The sequence below is a fragment of the Pagrus major genome, chromosome 15 (genome assembly GCF_040436345.1).
Source record: "Pagrus major chromosome 15, Pma_NU_1.0".
In the NCBI taxonomy this organism is placed as follows: Eukaryota; Metazoa; Chordata; class Actinopteri; order Spariformes; family Sparidae; genus Pagrus; species Pagrus major.
Genome location: NC_133229.1, coordinates 15,387,939 through 15,415,236, shown reverse-complemented (window position 1 = coordinate 15,415,236; position 27,298 = coordinate 15,387,939). Strand labels below are relative to the sequence as shown.

The window sequence follows — 27,298 nt, the reverse complement described above, 5'->3', positions numbered from 1 at the left end:
ACCTGATGCTGAGGGCACACTGATCTGTTCAATACTGTCATGTGTGCATTCTATGGAAATATCTATAAATCACTCAACCTGATTGTCAACCACGTGGAAACATTATAACTCAAGTGTGAAAATAAACCCTGTTTCAGTCAGTAAGTAGCTTTGTGTATTAAATATGTAAATATAAAACATGTAAAGGGTTCAGGCTCGTTGAGGGAGCTTGTCGTTGTTCTCTGATGAATTGGATTTGTGTAATTTCCCTGATTTTCTAATACAATGAGTGCAAGAGGTGTCTGTCCCATTAATGACACTCCTTTGTGAGCTGTGCATCTTGACCCCTATTAAAGTACTGTCATTCGGACAGCAGATGGTACCAGCACACACACACACACACACACACACACACACACACACACACACACACAGAAAGAGAAGGAGTGGCCATGGCAACAGACTCATAATGGCTGGCCTGGTGTGTAGTGGAATCACTCGGCCTAATTTGTTAAGTACCACCTCAGTATATTTGATTTAATCAGTCTATTCGGTGCACAAAACAAGTGGCATCACATAAATTGTCAGCTGCCCACACTGACAGTGGATCAGACATCTTCGTTACACACTGGGTGGTGGTTTCATGGACGGACATTTTCACACTTTTATTCCACCTGTGCTGCAGCTTGTGTTGGATTAAAACTTTAAGCAGTTCGTCTGAGCGGCTTGATTTTTCAGATGGCTTGGATATTAGCATCAGTACAATTCATTCATATGTAAGTGGGGAGGTCGTATGTCACTGAAAGTAAACTAAACCCATTAAGCCGAGAACAGTTGGCCAGATTTTTAAAAACTACAGCAGATGTTATAATAATCCATAAACCTTATCATGAATAGTGTTTGTTTAGAATTGAAAGTAAGAGAGCAGCATCCACAGAATAGATGATCATGCTGGTTCATATTTTGAGGAAGAATTTCTTCCTGTACAGCAGGTAAGCGATGAGCACCCACAGTGCAGTTCCCCACAGGCTTTGGAAGAGCCACTCCCAGTGGCTTGCCTGGAAGCGCATCTCCCAGCTGAACGGGAAGTAGAAACCCAGGAGAGAGTGGCCAACATATACAAAGATGGAGTTCATCCCTGAGGAGGAGAGAAGGAGAGACAAACAGCTGTTAGTGAACAAGACTCTGCTCTTTTAAAGGAACATTTCTGTATTTTTTTTTCATTGTCATGATACTTTGCACTCACCACCTCCACTGTAGAGATTTGGAAGATACGGATAAAACAGGTATATAGGAGCAAGCATTTAAAAGCTTTCAAAATAAACTTTAATTGTACATTAATCATTTAAAACTCTTGTCTCTGACTGCGAACAGGAGTAAACAAATAACTGGAAGAAAAGAGAGAGGGCAGATTATAACCTCTACAAAGCAATCCAAAGCTTTTAAGACACTTTTGTAGTATTGATCCTTCTTGATACAGAATTTCGAAACATATAAAATGATAGGTAGGCATACTAAATGTTTTTAATTACAGGAGACAAATACACAGCTAGCTTGGTTAGAAGGCTATCTGCTGCTAAAGTAGCCTGGATCCCCATGTACAGTAGTTAGCTACAACAGTTAATCCATGGCGGCTCATTTCTGTATGTACCTTTGCACTGGCATTTAAAAAACAAACAAGAAACAATGAATTCATTGTGTTTTTGCTTCTTGTAATACCTAAAAGAACAAGTGAAAAGTGTCTGAGAACTAGTGCTAACTGTGTTTTTATTAAATGTAAGGAGATATGTAAGGTGAGTGCAAAGGAGAAAAACAGTAATTCATAGTGAGATTTTGAGTTTTGCATGGTTTGTTTCTGAGACAAGCATCTTTAAATGACTTATGTGAAACTGCCATTAAGCATTTGCTTGCCTGATATACTAGACAGGCTGTTTCCCAAACGACTTCACCAGAGGCCGGCTAGTGAGTGCAAAGTTAGCTTAAAGCATTGTCAAAATGGCAGCAATTATGAGAATAAGACGCAGGTTGAACTATAGCAGAAATTTGCTTTAAACCTGCATTTACTATTTTTTAGTTTGGGTTATTGTTAGGATTGGTGAATGTAACTTCATTATTGGCTCTCCTCTTTCCTCTGTTTTGCTCTGACTCCTGTGTAAAATATCTTTGGCTGCTAAATGCTCCACTATGTTCACCAGCTAGTTGCTAACTTTGTTTGTTTGATGCGGGGTAGGCAATATAAAGTGGATGTGTAGAGCTCTTTTGCTGAAAACAACTGCATGCATATGGAAATAAAGTTGATAAGGGGGTAATCCTCAACCAAAACAGTAAAGTCACAGGCTGGAAAACCAAAACAATGAGCTGAAAGACATTAAAATGCTCAGTAGAGCTGATGAGAACTACAGAGTCATGTGATGATTCAACCCAGTATCAAAATTTAATCTAAAGGATCTGTGTAAACGGACGCGAATTGTCTATTTTTTTGTGTTTCATTCAGTTAAAGGTCCACTTTGTCAGTAAGATGATTTTTGAGTCTCTTCCCCAACTCATTAAATATGTACACTTTGGGATTGTAGGTCAGGTCGGTCATTATCCCAAAGCGTCAGTATTTGCGATTGGAATAGAAACTCAAAAATCAACTTTCTTACAAACTGGACATTTAAAGACACATGGCGCGGGCATGAAAGATAGTCTAAAACTTGTGTCCATGTATTAGGATCTTTCAGATTATATTTTCATGACAATTTCACAAACTGCTGTGATACAGTGTTGGATAACTGCGTGGGTTCTTCACTAAAATTACCCAGGTGATTGTCAGAAAGTAAACGCAACAGCACGTGATTGCACATCTTGAACACATTGTTTCTGAGGTTTTTATTATAATGAAAGTATATATTAACCAGAAAAATATAATGAGCCCTTGATTTGTGTACAAACAGTACCTGGGTACACAAAGGGCCGTCCAGCCCACCAGTCCTTCACATCAGTGACAAAGTACATGCCTCCCAGCAGCAGGAAGGAGAAACAGCCCATACACATCACATACGACAGCGACCTGGCAAAAAAGACCATCAGCAACACTTCACAACAACAGCATCTGGGCATCACTGAAATGTTAGTAACACGGTGTAAACAAGGGTGTAAAAACACAGAGTCTATCAATCCTGGTCTACAGATAAATAACACCCAGAGGTCTTGAGCCAATCCAACACACTGCGGGACAGTGTGCTGGATTCGTCTAAAGCATCAGCAGTGGATCCTTGGCACGTGCCCCGTGGAGCCGTGCCAGCCAGCCATGTCCCTGTCTGCTCTTAAGTGCAAGAATGTTTGATGTAATATCATCTGATGTAAAATGGCTGCCTCCTGGAGCCTCCCTGCAGTGGGCCTTTTTATTTTTTATCTCAGCTGAAGTGGGGCCAAAAAGGACTCTTGGCTGGGAGTTAATTACTTCTAGACATCCAGGCAGGGACTCGTACTCAAGAGCTCAATAACCTGTGCATGATGAACTGCCTATAAAAGCCAGGCAGGTAATGGCGAGGGATGAGCGCAGCGTTAGCGGGGCCCCAGTGGAACATCATGAAGAATTTGCTTACACATCACAGATGAAATGGTATTCTTCCTGCTGCAACATTAAAATGATTCACATCATATTAAGGGGAACGTGGGAGATGGAACCAATGCACAGCTCGTAAAGTCATCTACGTCTGAGGTGGTAATAGTGTTGTATTTCATGCTAAATCATTACAAACATTTATCAGGATGCCATGCCTTGTTTTTCCAAAAAGCAATATGATAGTTTGGGAGCAGTTAGACTACACTGTGGTTATATAGATGCTTTTCCCAGAGCCTGATCCCATTCCACACGGACCTGGTAAAATATGAAGTGAGTGCTTCTGGGGCAGAGAGGATAAAGCATCCTTTATTTCACTGGCCGTAAGGAAGAGCGATCATGTTGGGAGGATGTATAACCGCTCCACCTCACACTCCTGACAGGGCTGGGTGATTATTTACAGTCGTAGCTGTCGTTAGAGGTAAGTAAACGCGTGTTTTAGCAGCCTTGATTTGTGCCTGTTGGAAACCCATCCTTTCTTTTGTGAGGAAAAGTGGCTGGATTTAGAGGGTCAGGAAGCACTTACCAAAGGTTTTTATTGACAGGTATAAATCCTCCGTCTCGTGTGCACTTAGTAAGGATGGCTGCAGAGATTCCCTAAGGGTGGAAATGAAACAGATTTCAAATCGATGGAAGGCGATAAAGCAAGCAGCATCAAGCTGCTAAAATGTGAGGCAACCGAATCAAGCGAGTCCGACAGATTAAACGATTATCTGAGAGTCCGATGAACAAGGTCCGTCAAGTCACACACACACACCACGTTGGACTGAAAACACGCCTGTGTGACCATTCACACCAAAATGTTACTGAGTCACACCCATTTGAGGCCAAGTTGACTCTGTGACTGTGTATGATCTGATGAACTCTGCATCAAAAAAAGCTTTTATTCTCTCATCTGTTTACCTTTACATGTGATTTAGATACTTGAGGAAACATTTTGTGCTCCACAGAGAAACCGAGGCCAGTGGATTAGAAACTGAACATGCTTGTTAGGTGGATATCCATCATGTGTATAGATGACAGAATCGATGGTGTGGAAATAGCCTAGCCGGGACTGGATTGAGTCTCCAGGCTATCCAGGCAGCAGGATGTGGGATGGGGCTGGTATGTGGGGCAATCGCTCAATTTCAATCTCTCACTTCTGGGGCCTGATCGTTGGACTTTAATTAACAGGGGCTGTTGTTTATTAGGAGGAAGATGCATGGGCGCCCTGAATATCAATCCGCCACAGAAATCTCACTGCAGTGAATTGTGGTGTAAAATCTGGCTTGCTGTTTTTTTTTTACTGTATCAACACTTTCTGGTTCTTTGTGAACCTTCTGTGCATAATATCAATCCTGTGGCTGGTTGGTTGGGTGCGTGCAGAAATGAGCTGCCTCCTCCACCGAGGAGACCTGCTAATGTCAAGAGCACATGTCTGAAACAAGAGGCAGTTCAGCTCTGCTTCCTGCCTCCCCTCTGAGGCAAAATCGTATTAGAAAAGTCAATATCAAGAGCAGGCCGATCGCTAAAACTAATTTTGCTTTCTTTGTTGGTGAAAACAGTTTGTGGGACTAAAAATACTTGTAGCTGCTGAGATTAAAAAAAGAAGAAAGTAAAGCAAACATACATCAGCAGAACACGTGGGATGATTATTTGCTGTATTCACTTTACATATGGTCTGTATCTGTTCCCAGAATCAATAAGAAAGAAGGCTAGCTCTCGGTCAGCCACTGCAATGTGAGAAAATCTATTTTACTGTTATTTTCTATCCCAGTTAACCAGGATTTAAAATTCTTTTATTGATCCATCACAAAACACTTTATGATCCTGAATATAACGTCTCCAGCATCATTATCTTTAGCAGCATTCACATCACCCATGTAGCATTAACTGGTGAACCATGAGATATGGCCGAAAAACATAAAAACCTAATGTTTATTTATTCCGTCATGTGTTACTTTATCACTCTGTGCCTCTGGGAGAAGCCAAATGGACCTAATTTATTTCACCTCCCTCCAGTCACTCCCTCCACAATGATAGTCAATAAGATTCAACACCAGGAGACATAATGGGGAGATTTGTCATTTAGGAATTGAGGTTAAAGACATTAAATTATCACAACAGAATTTCAATTGATTCTCATATATATATTTATGTATATAAATAAACAGTTTATATATATAAACAGGATTTTTTTACTCTTTCACCAAAAGACCCATTCCTTGGACCTCTTAACTTGTCATATTGGATTTATTACATTAATATTGGGCCTATTACAGTCCTATTGGATTATAATACTGTAGTTTTATTGTGTATTTCAATAAACTTTATTATTTTGTAATTGGCTCTTTTAGCCATGCTAACACATGGCAGTGTTGGTCTGTCTATGCATCACTTCGGTCCAGACTGAATATATGTCAAACAAAATTTTGTACATCCCCTTATGTTTTCTAGTATTAAGAAGTCTTAAAGGAACAGTTCACCCAAAAAAATTAAATTCTGTCATTATCTACTCACCCCCATGCCGATTGAAATGTGGGGTGAAGTGTTCCTTTAACAGCTATTGGTTTGATTGGCATAAAATGTAATAACAACATTCATGGTACCCAGAAAGGTTTGTACAGATATTCATGCTCCCTTCAGGATTAAATGTAATAACTCGGACATTTTCCTCTCACACCATCATCAGGTAAACAAGTTCATGTGTCCAGAACTTTGGTTTATGACCAAATACCTGCTAAACTAATTGCATTCCCACTAGCCTCAGCCTAGGGCTGGACAATATATCTATTATATGATTATCTTGATATGAGACTAAATATTGTCTCGTCTTTGGATATTGTTGGATATAATTGTTGTCTTTTCCTGGTTTTAAAGGCTGGGTTAGTCATCATATCCACATCCATATGATGATTATTTATCAAAAACCTCATTGTGTTAATATTTTGTAAAAGTGCCAATAGTCACCCTACAATATTGTTGCAACAGGCCAGTTGATCTTGAGGTATTTGGTCAAACAGGGTTGTGAAATTTGATTTTTTTGCCCAGTCCTAGTATTTACAAAGTGCTTTTGAGAGGATTTCAAAATATTGAGATGAATATCGTGTATTACGATAAAGCCTAAAAATATTACTGAGCCCTATTTCAGCTGTACTTTATATGCTATTTTGCTAATTATATGCTTAATTATAATTGTGAACATAGTAAACAGACCTGCTAAACATCAGCATGTTAGCATCGTCATTGTGAGTATGTTAGCATGCTGATGTTAGCATTTAGAAGTAAAGCCTCACACAGCTGCGAGCCTGGATCTAGACTATTGGTCTTATTTCCTGACATGTTTTGGGGGGATTTTTTTCTGAACTTTTCAGAAAGTTGGGCTATCAGTCTGTGGTACTGGGCTACACAAATAAACTTGTCTTGAAGCGACAAACCTACATGACAGATGTAGTATAGATAAGATGAAGTTAATGTTTTTTTAATTCCTTCAGTGTGGTTAAATCAGATGGAATCTGAAGGAACCTGTTATCTAAAATTGCAGAAATGGTACAGAAATATATAAACAGCGACATAACTTAATACTAATGGGATCTATTTCTGTGTATTTTTCTCTGACTGTGTCTACTGGCCCCTTCTTTTCATCCAGCACAGTTTGATTTCAAAGGCTGACTGATGCAGCCAGCTCCTCCAGCTCCATCATCGCTCCAGGTCAAAGGACTGCCCGTTCAGGATGTCTGCTTCCACAGCATGCAGGCTCCTACTAACCCCGTTTCGCAAACGAGCTACATCTCTGCAGCATCTCACTGTACGTACATACAGACAAGGGCCAGGCACAGTCCAGCAGAGCCTGGCCTTTCTGCACGGATATCTGTCAATCTCATCAGAGCGAACTAACAGCCTCATGTCACAGGTTTAGAAATGCAAAACGGGCCATCTCATATAACACTATGCTTCTCCCAGTGGGACACAATCCCCCTCTAAATGAAATAGAGGCCAGCTTGCCTCTTTTTGTGTTTTTGGACCACCCAGAATGAGCCCAGATCCAAAACAAATACAACCTCAAACGCTATCAGAGCAGATTCATGAAGATATTTATCTCTTTAATTTTGGATTGAATAAAACTCTAACTCTATACCACTCTATCCATACTGTCACATGATTTGTCTGTAAATGTTTGTCGAGATTTAGTGCGCAGGTATATGAATTAATCATGCTCTTCATTAGCCATAATGATTGCAGCAGACTGTAAATAATATGCACAACTATTCTAATCTAAAACCACAATTGAGACACAGGCAAAGAGAGACAGTGTGTATCCCCCTGAGGCACTGGATACCCATGTCTGCCCGGAAACAGAGCCACACATGGATGTCGTTTAATTGTACTGAGATCACACACATGTCCTCTACTAAGTCCTGCTAATGAATGGCTTCTGCAGCTATGACTAATACCCCAGTGGCTGGAAAACACTTCGCAGAGTTTACCTGCAAGGCGAAGTAAAACAGCAGGAACATAAAAGTGCTCAGTTCCGTGTGAGTCATCGAAGCAGGACGATGTTTAAATGGATTTGTTGTCTTGGTTTTAAATCATCAATTTCATCATCAGCTGTGTTTAAGACCTCAACATGATGTGACGTACCAGGATGATGGCCCACACGAGGAATCGACAGAGGATGTGATGGTTCATACCCTTGTAGAAAATGATAATTTTCCCAGCCTGTGGAGAAGCAGGCAGAGATAAGCACAGTCACCACAACTCATTCAATCATACATTTAATGAGAAATACCATGTAAACACCAACAACCAGTGTGTCTATGTATTCGCCCTTGGGTAACTAAATAGGCCTGGGATGTGGGTGTCAATGCTGTGTCCCTGACGCAGCGGTCACATTTCCCGCTATCCTGTTGAGCCAGATGTGGGGTGTAAGCCATCCGCACCCTCTGATTAATTTGGTGATGATGAATATGTTTCAGCTGAGGACATTAGCATGGACGAACACAGAGGAAGGCAGCGGACACCTGGCGTGTCGTCTAAGACTCGCTGACTGAAGGGCTCAGCGCTAAATACCCACCGGGAATTGAGCAATGTGGCTGCGTTTGCATGGCAACTTCCCACAACACAAATGGTTATATGTGACACTGTGGCCATCAGAGACTCAAGGTTAAAGACCAAAAGCTTTCTCCTCGCTTTCCGACAACATTTTGTCAATAAAGGACGGCAGCTGTGTACTTCAAATGAGGCGGGAAAAGGTCTTTCGCATAACCTTCACTGAAGTACAGTTAGTTAAATGTAGTCTTGTGGTTTTTATCATCACTGATCCTCTTGGTAAAGAAGCTCTGGTATAGACATTTAAAATTTGCAAAATCACAAATATGTGAAATGAAGTCAATTGTAAGACATTTAGATTAAAGCAACATTATGTAACTTGTTTTTCCTGAAAATAACAAAATCACGTTGATGGTACAGTGTCTTGTAACAGGGTGAATGGTGTCTCTGTCTCAGCCACTCAGGCCCCCATCACTTGTTTCTGCACTATGTAACTTCAGTGAGAGGGGAGGATCACAGGGTTACATACATGTTTACTTCAACATACAAGTTTTCAACACATAAGATTGTTGTGACGTAATGAGTTTTGTTTGTAGTCAGCACCTACATTACATCTGACACATTGTTACAGACCTGGGATTTGTATTGACGACAGTGGTGTTGCACTCAGAAACTGTGGGGGGCACCAAATTGCACAAAATGCCAATTTCTACATAATGTTGCTTTAAGGTCATAGCCACACACGATTTTGATTGGTTTCTGATACGAAACAATTGATCTCCCACAAAGTCTGGTTCCATCTGACTGAAAGAAGCTGCTGATGTCAGCCAATCAGGGGCCAGTACTGTGAGGACATAAGGGGCAGTATTTTCGCACTTACTTCTTGTGCAATCTAGCGTGACATTAAATAAAAGCTGCAAATCTAAAATGTCATATTGGAAAATGAAAAGACATTTATGGAAGACAAAACCAATATTTGTTTCTGAAAACCATTCCAGGTCACTTGCTTGCAACAGCTGTCACTGGAGCTACTTTGTACTTAACATTTATTCCCAATGAAAATTGTGACTGTTCTCTGAGTTTGAAAATGTGAAATTCAAAATGGTTTCAGCATCACTAATGAAATTTCAGAAATCATGAAACCAATTAAAGGGTAATTTGACCTTTTAATTAGCCATTTTACATCTTAAAATACAAGAGGTGCTTGGCCCGAGGTCCACCTTTAACTTGTGGCCCTCCAAGAGAAAAAGGTTGTGCGCCCCTGCTTTAGAGAAACTCTGACGTATTAGAAATACTCTTGCACCACTTGTTGAATCACACAGGAGAAATAAATGATCCATCCTACCTGCATCCCCAAGAATCCCATGACAATGGAGTTGATTGTACCCAGAACCCCCTCTGGGTCAAAGGGCTGCGTGGTGTGATACATTTCCTGGAAAAAGCAACATGAAAAGGGCAAGCAAGGTTTTTTTTTAATTCCACCTTGAAGCTTTCACGATAGACAGATAAAATAATGAACAGTGTTTGAGAAAGATCTTACTTTGCATGTGGGGTATCTGTACATGTTATCACCAAACATCCATCTATCAACGTATCCTGCTGCGCCTCCAGTGCAGTTTGGGTAAAGACCGTTATCACCGATTCCACCAGCTCCCAAATACCCTCTGAGAACAAACAGTAATGAAAAGAAAAAGACAATTCATAGCACTGAAAGCATTGCATAATTATTAAAAACAACTTAAAAAGCTCTAAAAGCGAATACTGGACAGGAATTCAGCCTCCTCAGGCACGTTTTATCTAACTGATGACAAAGATCACCTCTTGTTTTTAAGATTTTTGCTCACCTCACATCCTCACATTCCACTGAAAAATAAAAAACAATAAGATGTTGGAAGAAACACAAGAGCTGTGGGGGGGAAGCATTACAATTTGATCTCACAGTATTGTTACGCTGATGCCATGCAGGGCCACAAAAATGGAGGGAAAAAACCCCACACAAAAGCACTGAGCAGAAGACTCGGAGCGAGGAAGATGGATCCTCTGCCTCTGCTCCTCTTATTGCACATGACAGACTGAGATTGGCTAATTATGCCCTCTGAAGCATCCACCACAGGCCCATAAATCACAGCGGTTCATAACACCAGCAACACAAGGTGCACACTCACACCTCTGCTGCAGCGCAACAGCTCCAACTGGAGATTATCTCAGCATGGAGAGATGGATGAAATTTACAACTTCTCGCATATGTGTACAGTGAATTAATGGGTAGACTAGTCACAGCTTTGATTGGACTTACGTAGGGCAGTTGGGCACTGGCATGAGGAAAGTGATGCAGAGCCACAGAGTCTCCAGCAGGATGATAATCAGCCACTGGGGCCAATAGAGAATCACATCCTGGATGGGGTTCCACCAATGATGCTGCATCGTACAGTAAATAATTCTCATTAACATAAAGTTGTCTTTAAGGATTAAGTTCACCCAAAACTCAAAATTCAGTCATTATCTACTTAACCCCATGTGGAAGGAAAGCCGGGTGAAGTTTTGTAGTTGCATCAGCATGAGGGTGAGGAGATAATGCCAGAATTTTCATTTTTGCATGAACTTTTCCTTTAAAGTACAAAAACTGCTTAACTTTTTTACACATTTTAACATTACACTTTATTTTGGTGTATGTTTGGCCACTTATCCAACAATAAGAACAAAAACTCACATCACCAATCAACAAAAATGGACTCAAGCATCCGAGGTTCACACTGCAAATTAGCTGTATCTAAATGTGCTGTTTCAGGTTGGACTTTCTTTGTCTGCCCCGGTGTGTAATGACAGACTTAAGTGAACTCGACAGAGCCGCTCACCACTGTCAGTGGGATTTCTTTCTGGCCCCAGAAAGTCTGCAAGAGTGACAGAGCAAAGTAGGTGAAGCCCAGACGCTGCAGCACTCCAGGGATCCTCAGCCAGGACCAGGACACTGAAACACAGTCAACAACACACACCATGAGCCCTCATGTGTGCCTTAACACACAATGATGAATACTTGAACTTACAACTCAGGTACACGGACAGATATAATTCAGTGGTGTAAAGCTATTCCTGCCGATTTGAGCAAATTATAAATCAGGAAATTGATAGTATTGACCACGAGAACATCCTCTCAATCATTCTACTTCCTGCAAGAGGATGATGGACAGCAGCACACTGGGAAATGGTGTCAGCCTTCAGGATATGGACATGTCAAGAACGTGGGAAGCTAATCAAAGATTCCCAGTTATCTCTCTGTCTCGACAAATTGGGGAGGATAGGATTGGCTTGTGGTTGAGAGATTGATGGTAATCTACACATTAGTTAATTGAAAACCTCTTTGCCACACAGAGTGCCGTAAAAAAACAGTGTAATCCCAATCATTGATCCGGTTAAATCAAATAAGAGGAGGAAATCTCTCCTTTCACAGGAGAAGAGGAAGCTTTTACTTATGACACATTTGTTAAATCTGCATGTTACACCTCTACCAAGATCATTTACTCTATCTGTCCCCACAGATAATTGTCACTTAAATAAAAATCATCCTGAAGTCACAGTTTTAAGGTGAACTGCGGGAAACTGTTACATCTTTTGTTTCACTTTCTGATCAATTCACACAGGTTTTTTTGTGTGAAATTGAAACCCTTTTTGACGTTCAATATCATTTAAGAAGTGAAAGCTCTGCTGTCTGCTTCCCTTCTCTGAGCACTTTCAGTGTTAGATTGAATGAAATAATGATTCTCTTGTGGAAGTGAGCAGAAATGAATAAAGCCATCTGAAAGTTGAGCAAATAGCTGAGCCAAGAACTTTTCAAAAAGAGTTTTCTCTTCTTTGAACGTCCTCTGAAGGCTACTTAACAGTGCTGGTTCCAGTCTGACTTTCTCACCTCAACTTCATTTGACTGATCTTCTCTTGTAACCAGTCACCATCCAAAAAAGAATAAACACTGCCAAATTATCAGACATAAAATCTTGATTTCACTTTAAAGGTATAATTTGTAAGAAATAGCCAGAATTTGAATACACAGTTGCTCCAAACTATATGGGGCAGCATAACAGCTAAGTGCTGCTCACTATACTCTTTGCTGTAGCTATCGTTGGCTGTAGCAACTAGCTGCCATTAGCAAGAAGCTCAGTTAGCCGTGGAGCTAAGTGGCCCTATCAACTGACAGGAGTCTGCCGGCACCCAAGCTCTGGTCTCGATGGGAGTTACACAGTGTGCAAAGGGGCTCGGTCAACCAGGCTCAGCCGCCTCCCAGTGAACATGACTGCTGGACACCAGACTGGGACTGAACACAGCCTCTGAGACTGAGGGATGCCAGTTGGAAGACAGGGTAAACAGTACAGAGGTGATTTACAGCAGCTCCAATCAGGACTATGACTTCTGGCACTAAACAACACAGCAGGCGGAGACAGGAAAGGCACATTGCAACAGAGGAAACCAAGAGGGAGTTCAGTAATCAGCAGCGGGCGAAATTGGCATATATTAGTCTCCAGCCAAAGCGTCAAAACAAAAATAAAATAATCAAAATTGCTTTGACAATGAGTCAGACATCTAACCGTAGCTGTATTTATGTGAAATGACTCATAGTTGATGTCAAAGGTTAACACCTTCTTCTCTCTCGTCTGACATTGAAATGGTTTAACATATTGAGCTGATATGACTCCATTCTCTTATTAGATCAAACCCTGGGACTGAACTGCTGAGGACGTCCTTGGAGACGGAGGGCAAAGCTGCAGTTTATGGTAAAAGTCACAGTGCTGTTATGATCAGCCCCAGCAGCAGCCTCTGCAGCAGCTGCAAGGGGCTGAGGGGTGTAACACTATCTGTTTGTAATTGTCCATTACCACAGTGCTTGTTTTTGCTCAATCTTCCTCTGTTAAACGTCCCCCGGTGCTGGATTTTGAGACTACACACACAATAACAATATTTTTGTTAACCCAGTTACACAGACATCCACCCAGGAAAGTCCATTAGTGCTGGGGATGGCTAATGTGTGAAGGGCGCCCTGTGCATCCCCAGGTGGACAATGAAATGGGGGTTTTCAGCCTGCTTCCCCTCCTTTAACCCCGACACAGCCCTGCAGCCGTTGCTTTTAGCACAAATCTGGATCTAAACACATATAATATCTTTGTCAACTGACTTTTATTGTTGTGAATGTTATGAAATAAGGCTGAACAATATGGTGATTATTTTGACAGATGTTACGATTGCGATATGTTTCACAATTGGTGGGAAAGATCATTTTTCATTTTCACTGAAAAAAATTATTAATATCATGATGATGTGACATCTATTGGGATCTGTGCCAAACAAACACGTTTTCTTACATCTGAAGAACAAGATGTGAACATACCAAATATAAGCTGCATTTTACTCCTATCTTGTATGACATTATGGCTGCAGATAAGGATTATATTCATAATCAATTAGTTTGCAGATTATTTTTTCGATTCATCAGTTGCTCATTAAAAAAACAATGAAAAATGCCTGTGACAATGTCTTGGAACTGAGACATGTTGTGCTTATCTTCAGGTTCATCATTTAGTTTTGGGTTACTACTAGAATAAGTTTACATGCTGCATCACAGTTTTCCCCCTCCTGTCTGAAACACTCAGTTTCAGCTCCTGTCTCTTTAAGGCCTCCTCCTGAATACCCAGTCTGCTCCGATTGGTCAGCTTGCACACGCCTGAGCCAGCACCACTCACTATGTCTTCAGTCAGCTCTGTCATGTTGTCAGCTTTCAATTAGCTTCACTTCTACTCTGTTTTCTGTGGGAGAGAGGAGCTCATGTTGGCTCGGACCTTTTACATGCAGAAGAACCTTAATAACAGAAGGAAAGGAAAAAAAACTAAAAAGCATAATAGGTCTCCTGTAATCCATGTTTTCCATGTTAGCAATTTATCAAATTTGAGAGGTGAAACTGTCAAATGTTTAGCAAAACTGATGTTTACAATTTACCTTTAATTAATTATCAAAATAGTTGCCAATTAATTGTATGTTGATTGATCAATTGTGGCAGGTCTATAAGAAAGTATGGATTTGGATCTTGAGATTACCTCGCTACAGAATCTGGCAAAAGTGCTTAATGTTATATCATACGCAGTTAGAGCCACATTTTTCAGATGACAGATGCATTACCACGAGAAAAGCCTCTTTCTGTTCTCCTGCTTCAGTACATGTATATAATTAGACATGCTAGAGTCTGTTTTAATCTCTTCCCCGGTACAGAACAGAACAAGAACATCCACATGTGATGTATTTGTTCCATTAACAATCATGGGCTGCATATTCTGCACCTACGTGGTCCATCTCGTGGAGAGTAGTTGAGGAAGCAGAAGCCGAGCATCAGCAGGACGACTGTTCTCCAGGTGATTTTGCGCAGCAGCTGCAGGCGGCTGACTCCTCTCCTCTGCATGGATCTGAAAGCCAACACGACTGAAGTCCCAATAATAAACACAAACCTGCAGAAACAACAGCGTTTATTAGTCTATTAGTGCACAAAAAAAAAAACAACATATTTGTGTTTATTAAAATAGAACTGTAAATGTCCTTTATACCAAACCTACCATGGCATGACAAGATCTGCCACAGTTAGACCTGCAACAAATCAATGCAGAGGCATAAATTAATATCAATAGACACACAGATACTTGAATCTGAAGCTATTAAACTGAGTTCACAGTTCTCGCCCTTTCCTAATCTCTTCAATCCAAAAGGACTAGAAGGTGAATTAAGAACAATGTTATGCCCTTAAAGTGCTGCTTCCATCATTAACTATCCATTTTGAAAAGTGTGATTAATAAATATCTACACTCCTGTGACAGCAGTGGTCCTGCAGCAAAGAGAAGATAAATCAAACCACCCTGAAATCAATACACCCTTGTAGATGTGGCAAAGAAGCTATTATGAAATTTAAATTGAGAACGCCCTTAAAGGATGACATGGATTTTGTTTTTTTGGACTTTGATTTACTCCTGAAAAAAGGGATTAATCTGTCTCTTTGCTCAAGAGCCCCTTAACAGTGGCTGCTACTCATTCACTGCCCCCTTTCCATATTCTCCCAGCTGCCATTTAAACACCCTCCCTCCTCCGTCTCGTCTCCTCCCTGGTTGTTAATAACAATAAAAATCTATGGATCGTGCCTTTGATTGGGGTCCTATGAGAAATGGCATCCTGTGTGTTTAGTTTGAGACGGCATTTATCATAATTAGTGACAACAGGTCAGAAAATGCTGCAGACATGACGAGGAGAACGCTGCCATTGAATAATTGCCTTGAGTTCACACGAGCATTTCATATCTGGATTTATGTGAAAGAAGGTGTGCATTAATGTAAGTAGTCTCAGCTCCTCCCACGAACCAAACTGACCACTGTGAGCTGTTGGTCCTTTCAGGTATAAAAATCACCATGGTTCTTGTTAACACTGAGTAACTGACGTAGGCTACACTTGCCAAAGCGAGCAGTAAAGTTGCAGTCATGCATATGCTAAATCAACATTAGCCTGCCATTCACTTCCATTCTGTCTGTGCGAAGGGGGAAGAGTTCAACTTTGGTGAACTTTGACTTTGCAAAGTCGCAGCCACGACTAATAGCAGAGACAAAGACGTGTGTGTGGTTGACCCTTTTAAATGGACAACGAACCAGCCTACTTAGTTCCATGCGCCTCACGTCCTGCACAGTTAGCTGAAATTTGTTTATGTGTGACCGTACCATAAGCTTTGACCTCATTGCTCATAAACTTGATAGTGATAATCTTCATTTTTATATCTGACTGGCAAACCTGGCTAGTGAGGTGATTATCAAACCAATCAAAAAAACTCAGAAAAAACTATGAACAAAAATGTCCAAAGCTAACTGTGACAAGTGAAGGTAACTAAGGTAAGGATGATATAACGTTACTGTAGAGTTTACACAGGAAGTAAAAGTAGAAAATAGTGGCTGCAGCTGCAGTGCAACACTTTTATTTTGTATTTTTGTGCATGTCTTATACTTTACTTAACCGTTCCATGGTGCATGTTGAAAGAACCAGTAGCCTCCTCCACCATAGTTCACAAAAACCATCACCGTCAGGGAAAACCTACAAAGACAGTACAATGAGTAAGCATTATGGTACGCTAAATGACAAGTCAGTAATAATTGGATTAACCTTCATGCAGTAGAGTGAGCGATGGGTGAAACTGTTTTCAAACTATTCAAACACATGAAATACAGAATCAAACATTCACATCTGACTGTTTTCTTTCAATTCAACTAATATATCTGATTAAATATTAACTTTTGAATTCAAGTTAAAGAGATCAGAGGAGGGGCCAGCCTTTTATTCTGTCACACTCAAATGCAAGGTAATGCAATCTAAGCATTATGAATCACTCAGGAAATGAACACTTGTCCTCTGGATCTCCTCAAGCAGGAGTGCTGACTAAAGACTTTGCGTCTAATATATGATACACTTTATACTTTAGCACTGGCCAAGGCTGCTGAAACACAGCGCACGTGATGGAGTGCTTCACTGAATCAGACGTCGGAGGGAAAAAAGGTGTTTGCGTTGCATGTCAGAAAATGGGCGGGGGCCATTACACTACACAAACTTGTGGGGGAATGTAAATGGCGGCTGCAGAGGTTTGCTCCGAGGCAGGTTCAATCTTTCACAATCCTCAACATTTATGTTTATGATTCATGTGTTATTTAATCAAAAAGAAGAAAAAAATATCATCAGGGGGTCTTTAAGAGCCATAACAAGATTAGGACAACCTCTAAGAACAAGACGGTCTGATAAGGTGCACTGTATCTAACTCTGCCTCCTCTTGTTTTTCTGCCTAGATTCAATTAAGAGGTGCACCAGAGCCATTACTGCTCTTTTAGCCCCAACCTGCTGATACAAGATTTTAATCGGCCACTATCATCTCAAAAGGGCTATTAAAGTAGAGTAAATCCTGCTGCATGTGCCCATGTACTCTTTCTCCCTCTCACACACACACACATATAAATGCACACAGGCTATCATTTAAATTTTGACGAACGTACCCATTAGTCGCCATAGTGACAAAGACAGAGGTTAAATCTCTAGTCAGATGAGACCTGGTGAAAATCACTGCAACATCAGGGCATCTTTTTAATCAAAACACTTTGGGTGTCTGCGAATGAGAGCTTCATTTTAGGCAGATTACATTAAAAAATGCCACACATGAGACAGCAGAGGCGGCTTATTATGATTAAGGGAAACTATAAGTGCTTAATTAATATGATGTGCAATGAGATCACTTTGTTTTATGTTGCACCAAAGTTAATGTGCAGGTTGAGGCACCACAGGCTTGTTTCTTGGTTACTAATCAGGTTAAAGCTGTAAATATCCCCCTGAAGCTCTCCAATGAACATTTGTCACTGCAGTAATAGACTTAATTCATGTCTGGGAATCAGCATTCATGATTTATAGCGAACAGATTACAGATAGACACGTCTTTCTTGCAGCAGTGACAACTGGTTATGACTCGCTGATGGACGCTTATGGACTTCTTTGATTTGAATCACTGTACATGCATTACCAATTAAGAGTGCGAGCTTAGTACATTTTGCCGTTGCAAATGGATAGTTACGCTCTATCACTGCAGAGTATTGAGTTACCTACTGTACTGGCGGTATCAAGTACCCAATCTAGTCATAATAAATTACTCTTTGAGTGGAAATGCCAAGGTTCTTTAACTTCAGAGGGTATCTGAAACTGAATCAGAGGAAAACTTGGAGTTTAGTCAAAATAAGGCCCAGAATGAGTCAGCCATCTGGTGTTAAATGGGACTGACAATCCATTGTTTTGCTGTAATAGTTGTTCCCTCGGTTGTATAGCACTGCTAACTACTGACGGTGCGATTTTCCACAGTAAGGGAACCGGCGACAGGCTTTTAGCAGTGTGGCACAAGATTAAAATCCAAATCCTTTTAGAAAAATTAACGTGCAACCGTACCCTACTGTTCTCTGTATATCATGTCAGTGTGAGCCTGAGCAATGATCAGAAAAACCTTTCGGGCTCAGAAGAAAAGCCTTTTGCCTTCAGAAATGTCTCAGCATTTATGGCAGATGACTGATGTGTCTGTTCTCTGTAGAAAGTTGTTACTTATCAGGGGGATGGATCATAAGTCACAGGGCTGAGGAGGCACACGCAGCGTTAATCTTGAGCCCTGAGTCACAGTTTGATTAAGTGCATTGTCAGGTATGAGAATTTCCAGTATCACCAATCAGGACATCAATATTGCACACGTATCTGTAACCCCAGAGTGACATTTCAGATAATAAGATTGAGCAGGACTGCAGCAGGAAGTGTAACTGAAGGGAAATGAAATCGAAATGTATCCTTCCCTTGAACCTCTGTGAATCCTGATGTAAATGTACTCAACCAATTCAGCTCCCAAACTAAATAAAAACTATGTGGTATTTTGAATTCAGCCCATATGCACGGTGGTTTCAGATGGCTTTTCATCCAAAAGGAAGCCGCAGATGGAGAAGATGCCAATCGTCTGCTGGATGCTGCCTCTGTGCTGCTGGATTTCCTCTCGCTCTCCGTTTTGGCAGGAGATCTATGGCCGTGTGGATGTGTGCTGATATGTTGACGGTATTATTACATCAATTATTTGGCAAGGGGGAGGTCAAAGCCACACCAGCATCCTGTTTCCAGAGAGGCGTGCTTTGTGTCTACCCCCAGGCCACAATTAAGGCTAGCAGGGAGCCCAGATTCAATCACATGCATCACTCCTGTCCAACAGAAACACAGTGTTCCAAACCCGAGACGCACTGATATCAGAAATCACGCCCAAAGCTATACCGCCTGATAACAAAAGCTTGGAGGAGCATGTGGCCAGACTGTGACCCCTGTAATTATTCATTATGTTGGGCCTGTAGATCTTCATCATGCCTCAGACAGCTCTAAAAAGAATTAGCATGAGAACTAGCCACATGTGGTGATAGACTGATAAACAGGATGATTGTTGATGGCATACATACCCTCGGAAAGTGTCCAGCGAGCGCAGACGTTTTGGTTTAGCTTCAGTGATATTGTGCTCGACTTCAGAAGTATGTGGTCCATCCTGTAAAAACAATCAGGGGGTAGACAAAATAATGTCATAACTTTGGCTTTTAAGTAACTAAACACCAGTGTGGGTCATATAAGGTAGCAGCATTTGTTAACCCATTATATGTAGCTATTGCATTTCAATCTGTGCAGGGAAATCGTGGAAAGGTTTGGATGTGGAACTTACAAAAAAGTACAAACAGCACTCAGTTTAGAAAAAAAACTTTTATTTTCAAGAGGTTAAGAGATAACTGTTATTTATTTTTATGTTAGTGACACAGTGTGGTATTTGGGTTGTACATAGAATTTGGAAAATTGTTTATAAATTGTATATTTGTTAATTGATGAGTAGGGGAGAAGGGGTAGAAATAGAATAAGTATACAACTTCCTATTAACTCTTATTATTCATTCCCCTACTGTTGAGGATAATTTTCTCATTGAGTTTGTTGTATAGGTTTATTGTTTCTTTCATTTCATTGTTATTCTTTTTTTGTTAGATGTTCAAAATTCAATCAATCAATCAATCAATCAATCAATCAATCAATCAATCTGTTATGTATATGTTTCAACTTTTGAGTGGTATTTCTCTTTGCTGTTGCAGTTAATTTCTGTTTTTAGGACTTTAAGTTTTTTATTTAACAATAGTATAAACACATTTTTGGGGCAGTTGGGGTCAGCGGAACAAGATGTAAACATTGATCACCTCATAAAGGAAAATCACACATCTACGAGGCGTCTTTACGGATTCATCTGCTTGTCTTGCGAAGCACTTCCCTCCTTTGCCTCTGATTGGCTCACACTGGTATTCTTAACCAAACCCTAACAAGTCTCACTCCACATGCCCAAACCTAACTAACCCGATCAACGAAGGCAACCAATCAAAGGCAGAGTCGGGCGTCTCTTAACAAGGAAAGCGTGGTAAGGCGTCTAGGAGACATGGAGCAACAAAATCATTCATTTAGCGTTGTGTTTCTGGTCACCTGCTGAATGTAAAACAAACATTTACTCTACTTTTAGCTCTGTTTTGGTCCCCACCTACTTAGAGGGGAACTGCAGAGACAGGTTCGTCATTGGGTGTGTCCTTTCACATTACATGTAGTCATCTGATCCAGTGTTAATATAAAAGTATTGATCAGTGCAGCTTTAAATAATTTAGCTTTTTTGTCAATTAGAAGCCCACTTACTTGCCTCATGTTGCTTTGATTACTTACATGTAAAATTGCTGATTACAGGACTTCTTTTAATAGCTGAAAAATTCTGCTAAATGGCATTTAGTTGAAAATGACCCTCTTTTGTATCAGTGATTGATTATAATTATGTTAGAATTGAAGTTTTCTCTTTTGAAATGGCCACATTAATGTGCGTACCCTCTGGGCTTTAACTTTAATTTAAAAAAATTGAAGAGTACACATTTAGAAAAACATAAAATAGCAACACTATCATATACTTGTTCTTGTTTGAGTACTTTATGTCACTGTAATTGTTCTGAGATGCAAAAATGTTGACAAAACCAAAAATCCACATTTGTCAAATGGGTCAGAATTCCTCTAAATGATGATTGGCATCTCTCTGTCCCGGGTCATCCTGTGTGCGGTGTGGCGGCGCCTCTTTTCCCCCCGCTCTGTGAAGGCAGCATTGAGATGACTCTGGCCTGTTGCCCTCTCAGTTGGATTAGCCTGACTCGCTGGCCTCCATGCAGCAGTTAAAAGAGCCAGAGCAGGAAGACACCAGCACTAATATGTTATGATGGATCTGCATGCCATCCAGACAGCATATGGAAGACAGAGACATCTTGCTTGGACGAATAAGAGGAGCCATTCATGCTCACCAAAAATACACAGCAGCTCTTGCCATCAAGCAAGATGATTGGACGGATACGGCGCTCTATCGCTTCCATGTAAGTCTGCTGTACAATTGGCTCTGCTAACATTTGTATCAATCATTCCATTAGTGTCTCCCAAATGGCTTGATGACTGGAGTCTCAGAGCAATTTTGGTATGCATCTCTGGCGTTGTAGTTAGCCAATGAAAACAATGCAATGTAACTGTTGGATCAAGGCAACGCTGACATTTGCTTTGAAAAAAAGGATAAAGTCAATCATCTGCAGCAGTGAAGAAATAAAACTGGTGCAGTAACTTCGTAGGGCAATTTTCTACTTTAGTTTCTGGGAACAGGAATTTTTTTGCACTGAAGACAAACAAAAACAAACAAAATTGTGGTTTTGATGCTTGACCACTCATCTGATGGAAATCCTATGATTGGTTTATGATTGATCTTAATCTAATCACTCAAGTTATGCATCTGTCTCGTCTCATTAAGATATTAATCTAAGGCATTCATGAGAAGCAGCATTCTACTTACATTATCCACTGAGTACTGTGGGCCTTGGCAGCAAATGGTCTCAATAAATTTTGATGTACAATGCCTCCTGTGAACGGGACAAAAGGTTTGAGCTGCCTGGTTCTGATGGAAGAATAATCAGTGCAGGATGTGGATGATGTAAAAAACACATGGGCACCTGTATATGAAGGGTACCACGACGAATAAGAGAGCGATCACAGCCAGTGAGAGAGCTGCCACCAGAACAGCTGTAAAAACAAAAAGGAAAAGGAAATGTTTACAAATGGACATTGTGTAATCAGACTGTACTGCCCTACGTCATTCTGTCTGGAAGTCCAAGTCAGGACCTTTATGCTGTACATCTCTATCAGAATGGGATCTGACCGGGGATAAAAGGCCTGATAACCAGTCCAAACTGTCAGCCTTACTCGCCTCTAGATTCCCTTGTGGCTCTCTGTCAGTCAACCAGTGTCAAAGGGGATCCCTCAAGTGACAAACAGGAACCTAATGGAAAACTCTTGGTCGATCCATCAACTCATCTCAATCACGCTGGGTAATCTAACCCTGCAGGCATCTGACGAGGAAAATGTAAGGCTACACTGGGACAAGAATGAAAAAACAAAGACAGAGGCGAAAGAGCTGGAGGGCAGCATAGATAGGAGCAGGGTCAAGATGAGGTTTACAGTACGAGAGAGGGCATGAATACTGCAGCTGAGATGTATTTTATTTGATAAATAAGTAATGAAATATACCTAGATCATAGAGCAAGGACTGGGGTAAAGCCTATGGATTCATTTTTAAGCTAAAAAAAAAGGTGATGTTAATGGGACAGTTCACCCTAAAAATCAAAAACACATATTTTCCCTCTTACTTGAAGGGCTATTTATCCATCTGGGTTGTTTTGATACAATTTGCCAACTTTTGGAGATATCGACCAGAGAGATGTCTGCCTTCTCTCCAATATAGTGGAATTAGCTGGCACTCAGCTTGTGCTGCTCAAGGCGCCAAAAATATACATTTGAAAAACTCAACAGCAATTTCTCTTTCCAGAAATCATGACACGGTTAATCAAGATAATCCACAGACCTTGTTGTGAGTAGTTTCATGTAGGAACTATTTTCTGTCACTGAACTACAACCGCACAACCATATGACCGCGCAGAAGGAAGCATGCATGGTGGCTCGTCCTGTAGATGGATGGATGTAAACATCAACAGCTGTAACATTAGCCAGCTTAGTTAGCGTAGTAAGCTAGCCTCTCCTTAATGAGTAGACCGCTCAAAACTAGGTTTATGGATTATTTTGAGTTACAAGGTCATGAATCCTGTAAAGAGACCTTGTTGATGAGTTTTTCAAATGTATTGTTTTGGCGCTTTGAGCACCACAAGCTGAGTGCCATCTAGTCCCATTATATTCAGAGAAGGCAGACATCTCTGCAGCTGATATCTCTAAAACAATCTAGATGGATTAATAGCACTACATGTAAGAGGAAAAAGATGTAATTTTTATTTTGAGGTGAACTGTCCCTTTAAAAGAGACAAGCACAACATAAATTATGCTACTTAATGTGATTTCTACCTTCTTTATTGCAAACAAAACTACAAATTTGCGACTTTACTGCTCAGTCATCAGCACCAGAGTGACATTTTACAGCTGTGCTACTGATTATAAAACTATAACACACAGGCTCAGGGGATATCATTTGGTCTTCTTGCGTCAAAGCATTGGAAATAAGGGGGCAGTACGCACAGTGTTTGTCTTCAGTGGAAAAACAAACAAAAAGAAGCCATTTTAACCTGAGCTGAATCCACACTGTGACATCTACTCTGAACAAAGAGCAGTCACTTGATCGCCGTGAATAGTCACGGCATCTCTCTCCTCTCCTGAAAACACCATCTCAGCACATGAAGTGAAACAAATCTAGCAGTCATGCTCACTCTGTTAGTTATAAAAATAAAATTAATTGAGGCATTTCAAGACAAGTTTAGATCATCGATATGTTTGCCAAAGTCGAAGAAACACTTAATATGAGTCGATATTGTGGATTTGTTTGTAAGAATTAAGGCCTCAGCAGGTGACTTGTGGTTTGTGGTACAATGCAGAATACAGTACTAACATGATTAAAGGGTGGATCTGATAGCAGCTGCACAGAAACATATCCTTGAAGAATACTGCACCCAACAACAAATGACCTCATGAAACCCCACGGCCGATCAATCTGAGACACCGAAGTAAACTTTGAAATTCCCTAGCAAGGCAACTCTAACCTGTCTTGAGCTGCTGACCAGACCATTACTTAAGCTGAGCAAGTCCTATGGGGAGTTTGTATAATCACCGGTCTGTGGAGCTAATGGAAGCTCATCATACTGTGAGGGGTGCAGTCACACTGACCATATATCTGCTTGGATAATGGCTACTTGGCCTTAAAAGTCTGATCTACAACATAATCTGCAATATTGTTAAGTAGAGTGTACATTATGGAGAGTGACGCTTTCAAAATCCCATTACGCCTTAATCCTTCCACACTCCCTAATGTATTACCCACAATGCTCCACGTGCGGAGCCAGGCTTCAGCACAAACAGAAAAGCTTTTCTTTTATCCCTTTTCAAGAAAGCATGTCTTATCTGATCAATACACATCATGTCCCAGGAGATGGACGAGAACTGCTGCTCAGTAGATGTGGACAAGCCGAGTGATTCTGGTCTTTGCTGACTCAATTAAGTAGAGAGCGGATCAAAGGTTCGACATGGCTTCTTTTACTGTCACTGTGGCTCATTAAAGCAGTCCTGTTATTCAAGACTATGTGACTGATTGCCTTATTTCGTCATCCTGTAGTCTTCATCAGTGTTGGGCACTTACGCAGGTATGCGTTGTTTGGTGTTTTATCAACATTGTGAATGCAGCTGGGATCACTGGTGGCCTCTGACATCTGGATCCAAACAGAGAAATAACCACCCTCTCCATATGTCTGACTCCACCTGCATCCAAAAGAGTGAAATACTGAGACACACTTCCCGTAAAAGCACATAAAGCAACATGACGTTTTCATTTGATCCCCTCTGAAATTATATTTCCTCATAAATACTTTCTTCATCCACTGCTGCTCCTCTTCCTCTTGACCTGACTGTAAACAAAAAGACTCTTCCCATCTCTTTCCCCCATGAAGCTCAGGAGCACCACCTAGTGTCTCCTCACTTAAAGTGCATCCCTCTGTCTTCTCGTCATCACCAGTTTCAGGCCCCAAAAACATGCATTACACGCTCATATTGATCCACTGTTAGGATGACATACTAGCTATCACTTGGAGTGTTTTTTCAAAGGGGAAAAGGAAATCAATAGCTCCACAGTCTGGTTAGAGACCTCAGCATTGATCTAGGAAGCACGAGACCAGCCCTCTGAGAGGGCAAGAAAAAGCACCAGAGGCTTGTCATCCTGCAACCGAATCTCTGGCACCGTGTTAACAGGTGACCCCCAAATAGAAAAACTCTGCCCTTGTGTCTTGTCAGTGCTGATTGTTTTTAGAAACAGCAACTGTCTCCCACAGTTAACATCCCCGCAAGGTTTCCGCAGGACTTTGAAGTTTTAATGAGCCCTTTTCATCAATATTGGAATGTCAGGTCTTATTAACCCCAAATAGGCTCCTGATCGATACCCGGCGAGGTGGTTTAAGGGAGGGAATCACTCAGGTCCAGAAAGCAGGTCAAGATTACTCCCCCAGCCCTGTAAATAATCTCACAGAATGCTGATGCCACCACACTATATTATGTCTGAGCAATACACCACAGGCAAGAGTTCAAATGAGTAAACAGGAAACAAATCAGCATTTTTACCTCTCTGTGATTTGTAGGTGAAACCGACAGCTGTTTTCATGTTGGAGTGCGTAACTTGTTACCTGCAAAGAGTCGTGTTCCTGGTCTGTGAGTCCACTCGCATAGCCAGAGTGAATTTAGTGCTGATCACTGATGCATAGCTGTTGTTGGGTTTCACAGTGGCCAAATGCTGATACACACACTGAGAGTACAAACAGGAGAGACATTGACAGGTGCAAAAAGGGAATGAGCAGGGCAATGCCAAGGATTCGCTGAAGACAATAAGCTTGTCAAAATAAAATATAAAAGATTGAGTTTATCTGACATTCCTAACATTTCTTGCTTACATGGTTTCCTCTCCATGGGTTTAGTTTACTTGCCATGAGGAGTACTGCAACACCTTTAAAAATAAAGTTGGATAATATCTCCTGACTCTGAAGGGAACTTTCTAAAATCTTACATAGCAGTTGCTAGTGGTGGACCAATAGATGATTGAAATAAAGTCAACTTGAAAAAAGTCTGCACAATGTTGGTCCCTTTTAATTTATTGGCACATCCACAAGTTCACATGTTACGTTTCGAGCTACTGCTCTTCTTCAGACTTGAGTCTTCAGACTTTGAAGACTACAGGCACACAGACAAGTTTTAAAAACTAAAATTTGAGGAATTAAACCTGACGATGACATCAGGGGACATCTTGACTTAAGATTTGTAACAGAAAGACAGAATTACTCACTGAAAAGACTTGTGCATTACTTGTCTGAGAAGATCTGCTTGAAGACACCGAGTTGAGTTACATTATAGACTAGGGACTAAAAATCAGTAAAATATGTCTTCATACTGTCGCCTTGTTCTGTGTACATTGTTTTCAACCTTTTAAAATTGACACATCTAGACATATGTAAAGTTTTTTGGAGAACTAAAATAATTTAGCAGAGAAACCTTCACAAACAGATAGAAGAAGGGAAAAGACTCGTAGCAGACCTCGTAGCAGTAATCTGACGTGTAGAAGACCTGAACCTCTTCTGTCAGCTGGTTATGAAATGTTAACAAAGCCTGGTCCATTTTCACAGCAGGCTCTGCAGAGATTTAAAGCAGCACTGATTTACCGCTGGTACACAAACAGCTTTCTGTACATCATAAACACAAGATATAAGATCACTATCATCGTCAGGATCATTAACTGACTCAATAGTATTGATTCAGTAAGTTCCCACACTACACTTAAGGCATGTCCACTTGTTATATTTGAATTTTAACCTCCAATACAGGGATCAAACATTGATTGTCACAAGAAGCTAAGCTTTGGTAGAATTAAATCTGAACACCAGAATGATCCGCATACTCCTAATGAATCCCAGAAGACTCACTTGATTTTGAATGTCCTCCATAGCAGCTGGTCACAAGGATTAACAAAGTTAGACTTGTTTGTAGCAGTCTCCTGGTCTCCATGTT

At 40.8% G+C, this 27,298-nt stretch overlaps 1 protein-coding gene across 1 annotated transcript; it reads right to left on the bottom strand.

Moving 5' to 3' along the window:
* Positions 1-422: 422 nt before the first annotated feature.
* Positions 423-26,908, bottom strand: LOC141009730 (heparan-alpha-glucosaminide N-acetyltransferase). Its single transcript, XM_073482423.1, has 17 exons — positions 26,786-26,908; positions 25,927-26,045; positions 24,894-25,012; positions 22,213-22,282; positions 22,056-22,122; positions 19,627-19,709; positions 16,635-16,711; positions 15,202-15,232; positions 14,936-15,096; positions 11,470-11,582; positions 10,911-11,032; positions 10,155-10,278; positions 9,960-10,046; positions 8,207-8,284; positions 4,113-4,183; positions 2,919-3,031; positions 423-1,117 (listed from the first exon to the last, which is right to left on the bottom strand). The coding sequence occupies exons 1-17, from the start codon at positions 26,906-26,908 to the stop codon at positions 936-938; spliced, it is 1,740 nt and encodes a 579-aa protein (XP_073338524.1). The 3' UTR covers positions 423-935.
* Between the last annotated feature and the right edge of the window lie 390 nt (positions 26,909-27,298).

Excerpts from the sequence above, each read along its gene's own strand:
- LOC141009730 (XM_073482423.1), bottom strand. The coding sequence starts at position 26,908 with ATGGACCAGGCTTTGTTAACATTTCATAACCAGCTGACAGAAGAGGTT. Across the intron at positions 22,123-22,212 it reads GTGGTACCCTTCATATACAG|GAGGCATTGTACATCAAAAT; the intron begins GTGCCCATGTGT and ends TCCCGTTCACAG. Across the intron at positions 10,279-10,910 it reads CCAGTGCCCAACTGCCCTAC|AGGGTATTTGGGAGCTGGTG; the intron begins GTAAGTCCAATC and ends GTTTGTTCTCAG.